We start from the raw sequence: 6,334 nt of genomic DNA on the forward strand, positions 1-6,334 counted from the left end.
TAGCATATCACACATCTAACCTTGGAATGGTATCATTTATCAAGTAGACTTAGGAGCTGAATGAGTTAACTTGAACTTGAACTTGGCTCCAGCCAGCACGCTGTGGATCAAGGTTCCCTTTTTCCTCCTTTCTCCCCACCCCCAACCCTACACCCTAAGAAAAACCTTACTCTAACCAGATATTGACACATTCATCAGATTGGGAAACAGGGCGAGGTTGTAGCAACTTTCAGGCAGCAGTGCGGGTGGCACCGGGAAGTCCTGGGACTATAAAAGGGGAGAGATCTCTCTTCTCCCCATACCTTCTGTTTGCTTCTTCATTCTAAAGGAGAGCTAGGTAAGTGTGGCTGTCCCTCTTCTATCCAGGTGGGGCCGGTAGTGGAGCGTAGTGAGAACACAGGGTTGGGAATGAGGGGTAGGATAAGGAAGGAACACAGATGATTACAGTTTTAGAGCAGAGAAAGATGTTAGCGGCCATCTGGTCCATGCTCTTCATTTTATATGTAAGAAACTGAGGCCCAGAGAAGTGGACTTGTTTGAGATCCTACAGGTGCAAGAGCTGAGATTTAAAATCACTTCCTTTAAAATTTTTTTTTTTAATAAAATCACTTCCTTCTAATGGCTTTCTTGGAGATTTACCCTGGGAACCAAGAGGCTGACAGGGAAGCCTTGATAACCTCCTCGGATTTCTTTAGGCTGTAGCCCTGAAGGTAGCCCCTACTAGGTTCCTTTTTAGTCCAGTTGACCTAGCTCACCTAGGCTTGGTCTGAGGCTTTCTACACATTACTAAGGGAGCTGAATAATTGAGATTTTATATGAATAATTCAGCAGGGTTGAAGTTTCCTTGAAAAAGCAATGAGATCTGTGTCCTGAGATTTAGGGCTTTTTTTGGGGGGGGTCTCCTTTTTTCAGTAGATGGAGACAGTTGTTATCTGAGCCCTGGGAAACTCTACCCAGTGGCCCTGCCTCCTGTCTGGCCCATATCATTAGCCATAGATTTGGAAAGGACCTTAGAGATCATCTAGTTCATACTTCATCAAGTTATGTATAAAGAAACTGAGGATCAGATGAGAGAAGGGACTTGTCCGAGGTCATTCAGCTACTAGAATTGGGGCTTGAGCCCAGATCTTCTGAATCTCAGTCCAGGGCTCATCTCATCCCATCCTGTGTTGACCAGGCTTCCCACTTAGTTACTGACTAGTGAAGGCTAAAAAGTCCTGTTGCGGTTTCAACAATGTAGATTTTAGCCTTAGTTCCCTTTATCTTCCTCCTTGAGGACATAGATCCCAGAGTTCCCTGAGCCCCTGAAAGGGTTCAGCTGTCAACGGACTATTCTCCTTCTTGCAGATAGACCTAAATCTTTGCAAAGATGGTGACAAAATTTGAAGGTGCTATCAATTGTATGGTGGACGTCTTCCACAAGTATTCCTTGGAGCATGGCCATCCCCATGCAATGAACAGGAAGGCATTTCGGAAACTAATAGAGACGGAGTGTCCAGAGCTTCTGACGGTGAGGAGGGTGTATGTATGGGAGGACAGGGTGCAGAGCTCCCTGGCTTGGGGCTGGAGGAAGAGCTGGAAGGAGCACAGTGTCTTAGATTAGGTCCCTGTTGCCTAAAGCAAGGGGGAGTGTTGGGAGCCACCAATTTAACTAGGTGGGTATAGGAAGAATACCGACAGAGAGTTTTTGTCACAAAGGGGAAGTTAGGGGACTGAACTATTCAGTCTGACCATCTATGAGGGTTGATCTCCCTGTTATTTTGTGCTACATAGAACAGCAGCTGGGCTTTTGTACACTTAAAATAAGTGGGAGTATTCAGGCCCACTCCATGCTCTGGATTTTGGAGAGATATTGGAAGGGGGGTTTGGGAGGGCAAGGTGGAACTATAGATTTATAGATGTAGAGCTAGAAGTTACCTTAGAAGTCCAACTCTCTCATTTTTATAGATGAGGAAACTGAGGTCAAGAAAGGCTGAGTGACTTTCTCAGTTAATAAATGGCAGAGTTGATATTCAAACCCTGGTCCTCTGACTCCAATCTAGCTACCTTTCCACTGTACCACATTTCCTCTCAGGATAAAGGAAAGGGAAGAGAGATTAATGTCTCTAAACAAGATATGGTTCACTTGACCCGTGTCCCTGTATGTAGCCCTGGCTCCTGCTGGTTCTGGAGTTTAATCTAAATCTCCTCTCTCCCCTCCCCCAACCCCACCCCAAACTTTGACCCTTGATTTTGGACAGAATCCAAAGGATCCCAAAACCGTGGAGACCTTGTTGAAAGAGGTGGATAGCAACAAAGATGACTTGATGAACTTTGAGGAATACCTCTTCATGATAACCAGACTGATGGTGGATGCCCATGAAGCTTCCCACAAGTAGCTGCATCTTTGTTCCAGTGGGGATTGGGAGGGCCCTAGTGTTGGGTATCTATAGGGCAATAAAGTGACTGATACCTCAATTCAGTCTTGGCCTCTTTCTTTAGGTATTGGAGACTGGCTGATAGTTTTTGAAGGAGAGGGGAGAGCAAGGTGGGGTAGGGAGAATAAGGCATTAGAGAAATTAAAAGAATGACAATTACAAAGCCTCCCCAGCTCCCAACCCAAGTCCTTTATTTGTTTTCCCTTATCTGGATTTTCCTTAATGTTCTCATCACTTTCATGTGTGAAATGAATTCTCAAGGTCCCTTTTAGCTTTCCAGGCCACTGAAACCATGATTCTATGCATCAGGTGACTTTGCTAAGTGGTCCTCAGTAGGTGGCTACTGATGCTTCCCTTGGTGATGGCAGGAAAGGCAGAGTCTCTGAGACACTCTTTAAGCTGAGTTTGGGGATCCTGACTAAATGATTTAGATATAACTTTCAACAAGTTAGAAATTCAATTGAACGACCCTTCATTAAATACATACTTTGTACACGGGAAACACAAAGTTTAGATAAGACATAAGCCTCCATGGAATTTGCAGTACTGATAGCTGGATATGACAAAAATACATGGGTCTATAATTATAATGAAAACCATACAGGATGAGTGCATCTAAGAGATCTGATAAAGAAAAAAAAAGTGCTTTGTGAGGTCTTTGTGAGGAGGGAAGGCAATACTGATGGGTGGGATCAGGAAAGGCTTCTTGGATGAGGTGATAGTTCAGGAGAGTTTTAAAGGAAGCCTTACTAGGGATGGGGAACCTGTGGCCTCAAGGCCACATGTGGCCCTCTAGGTCCTCAAGTGCAGCCCTTTGACTGAATCTAAACTTCACAGAACAAATCCCCTCAATAAAAGGAGTTGTTCTGTAAAACTTGGACTCCATCAAAAGGCTGCACCCAAGGACCTAGAAGGCCACATGTGGCCTTGAGGCCTCAGGTTCCCCACCCCTGGCTTGGACATTAGCTGGCAGAGAGTGGAGGGAGAAGACATGTGCGGGAAAGTATTGGCTATATATGAGGAACAATCCAGTTTGATTGAAATATGGAGCATGTGGGAAAGAGTACTAGGCAATAAAGCTGGGAAATTAGGATAAAGTTAGACTATCAAATGAGGCCTTGAATGTCAGACAAAAAAAACTTTATTCAGGAGGTAGCAGGTAATGAATGACATGACCAAATCACCTACTGCAGGCAGCTTGGAGTCATTTCACTTCTCTGGACCTCAGTTTCCTCATGTATAAAATGAGGAGTTATGTTCAAGGAAGATGAGGCAGGATGGAAGCATGGTTAGACACTAGACTTAGAAATAGAACCAACTCATCTCAGGCACCTACTAGCTTTGTGACCCTGGAGAAGTCATCTAACTTTTCAGAGCCTCAGTATTCCCATCTATAAAACCAGGATGATTCAATTGAATGACTTCTAAAGTTCTTTCTACCTTGAGGTCTATGATTCTGTGGTGGTCCTATGAAGTTTGGCTATAGCATGAAGAATGGTTTAAGGGGAGGTGGGATAACCTATGAGCTTGCATATTGCAATACTCCATTTGACTTTTACTGAGTATCTGTCCTAAGGTAGTGGCACTGGGACTAGAGAAGAAGGTCCAGATGCCTCTTTTGGACAACCACTGGCTGTGTTTGTCATTTTCTGGAGGTAGGGTCTCTTTTCCTCCCTCTCCATGCCATAGCATTATGGAGGTCTCTAGATTTAGTTTGATTCCATAAGCATTTATTAAGGGCATAGTATGTGCCCAGTTAGGTGCTGGGGTTACAAAGACAAAATGAAATAGTCCCTGCCCTCAAGAATCTTAAATTCTGTATAGGAGAAACATAGAAAATTAAGTGCCAAATATATACAAAGTGATTTTGGTTGGGAAATCAGGACAATGGGATGGAATGGGGTGGGAAAGTGGGTGTGTGGGAGATGAGGAGCATGAGACGGGCTTCCTGTAGGAGGTGACTCTAGGGCTGAGCTATGAATGCAGTAAAGGATTCTGTGAAGCAGAGGTGAGGAATGGCCTGAGCAAAGGTACAAAGACTGGAGATAGAAGGGCACATATGGGGAGTAGGGAGCAGGCAAGTTTGACTGGGACACAGGGTACGTGAGAGTAATGTGCAACAATCCTGGGAAAGTTGGATAGAGCCAGGTTGTGAGGGGCTCTAAAAGCCTCAAAGGGGTACTTGTATATTATCCTGTAAGCCATTGGAGCCTCTTGGGCAGGGGAGTGATATAGCCAGGCTTGTACATTAGGTATGTTCATTTGACAGCTCTATTGAGGGGGCGTGAGGAGGAGAGGCTGGTGAGAAGGGAGACCAGTTAGCAGGCTATTGTGACGGAAAGTGAGGGATAATGAAGATCTGAACTATCTGAGTGGAGACAAGAGGATGGATGAAAAAGGTAGACTCTTACTGATTGGATGCTTGTGCCTTCACCTTTAAAACTTCAATCTACTCTGTAGACATCTTACGTGTGCTTATTTATCTAGACGTTGTCTTTCACGTTAGAATGTCAGGTCCTTGAGGGTAGGGACTGTTTTTGCTTTTTCTTTGTAGTTTCAGTACTTAAAATAATGATGGAATGTAGTAATCACTAAACAAACAAACAAATACATCAATGCTTGTTGATTGGTTGATTGCTATGAGGGATGAGGGAAAGAGAAAAAAAAAATGAAGATCTCTACTGAGTGCCTGGAAAGATGATGGTGCTTGCAATATAAATATGTAAGTTAGGAAGAAAGGAGAGTCTTGGGAAAAAAAGAATGTGTTCCATACACAGAAATGAATAAAGAAAGATTCCTGCTCCTTGGAAGTCTTGAGATGTTGGAAATCACTGATTAGGTATGTTCTAGTGGGGATTCTTTTGTATATGTGTTAGATAGGATGGCGACAGAAGCTTCTTGCAACTCTCAATTTCTGATTGTGTAAAGTGGTAGTGGACAAAGGAGAGCCACAGAGAGAGTGCTCTAGGAAAATATGAGGAGAGTGAATAATAAGTATTTTTTGTTTGTTTGTTTGTTTTTGCTAGGCAATGGGGTTAAGTGACTTGCCCAGGATCACACAGCTAGTGTTATGTGTCTGAGGCTGGATTTGAACTCAGGTCCTCCTGAATCCAGCTCCTGTGCTCTATCCACTGTGCCACTGAGCTGCCCCGAGAGTGAATAATAAGTGAACGAAGAAGGAAAGAAACCAATAATTAAAATCTCATTTCAAAAAGAAATCATAGGACCATAGGAAATGATGAAAATGAGATTGTCCTGAGAAGTATGGGAAAATCTGTATGAACTGATATACAGGGAAGTAAATAGAACCAGGATGATAATAATAATGATGATAATAATAATAATAATAATAGTAATAATAATAATAGCATTTACATAACACCTTAAGGTTTGTAAAACACTTTACAAATATTATCTCGTTTGATCCTCACAACAACTCTGGGAGGCTGGTGCTATGATTATCCCCAACCTTCAGATAAGGAAACTGAAACAGGTTAAGTGACTTGTCCAGGGTCACACAGCTAGCCTGAGGCTGGATTTGAACTCAGGTCTTCCTGAGGTCAGGTCCACCACTCTATCCACTATACTACCTAGTTGCCTCTGAATAATATATAAACAGTGACTGCAACAATGTAAATGGAAAGAATACTGAAAAGCATTTGAACTCTGATTACTGTACTGGCCATTCCAGGCTCCCAGGAAGAGATGCTGAAACACATCTCCCTCCTCTCAGTAGAGATGTCACTGAGTGAAACCTCTACTTGAATAAGATTTCTTTCTGCAACATCCTTGACAAAAGATCGTCCAATCTCCTCTTGAAGACCTCTGGTGGTGGGAAATAGATGATACCAAAGCACCCCTTTACACTTCCACATTTTTATAAAGTTGTTCCTTATATTAAGACTAAATCTGACTGC

At 43.1% G+C, this 6,334-nt stretch overlaps 1 protein-coding gene across 1 annotated transcript; it reads left to right on the forward strand.

The window, feature by feature from the left end:
• The first annotated feature begins 203 nt into the window (after nucleotides 1-203).
• S100A8 (S100 calcium binding protein A8) lies at nucleotides 204-2,457 on the forward strand. The gene is made up of 3 exons (XM_027871472.1): nucleotides 204-337; nucleotides 1,348-1,510; nucleotides 2,241-2,457. The coding sequence occupies exons 2-3, from the start codon at nucleotides 1,370-1,372 to the stop codon at nucleotides 2,376-2,378; spliced, it is 279 nt and encodes a 92-aa protein (XP_027727273.1). The 5' UTR covers nucleotides 204-337; nucleotides 1,348-1,369; the 3' UTR covers nucleotides 2,379-2,457.
• Nucleotides 2,458-6,334: the final 3,877 nt, after the last annotated feature.

Source organism: Vombatus ursinus, unplaced genomic scaffold (assembly GCF_900497805.2).
Source record: "Vombatus ursinus unplaced genomic scaffold, bare-nosed wombat genome assembly UNPS02014798.1, whole genome shotgun sequence".
Classification (NCBI taxonomy): Eukaryota; Metazoa; Chordata; class Mammalia; order Diprotodontia; family Vombatidae; genus Vombatus; species Vombatus ursinus.

What these genes read in the sequence shown, in the direction of transcription:
- S100A8 (XM_027871472.1), top strand. Translation starts at nt 1,370, where the DNA reads ATGGTGACAAAATTTGAAGGTGCTATCAATTGTATGGTGGACGTCTTC. An exon ending in AGTGTCCAGAGCTTCTGACG is followed by an intron (nt 1,511 to 2,240) that starts GTGAGGAGGGTG and finishes GATTTTGGACAG; the next exon opens with AATCCAAAGGATCCCAAAAC.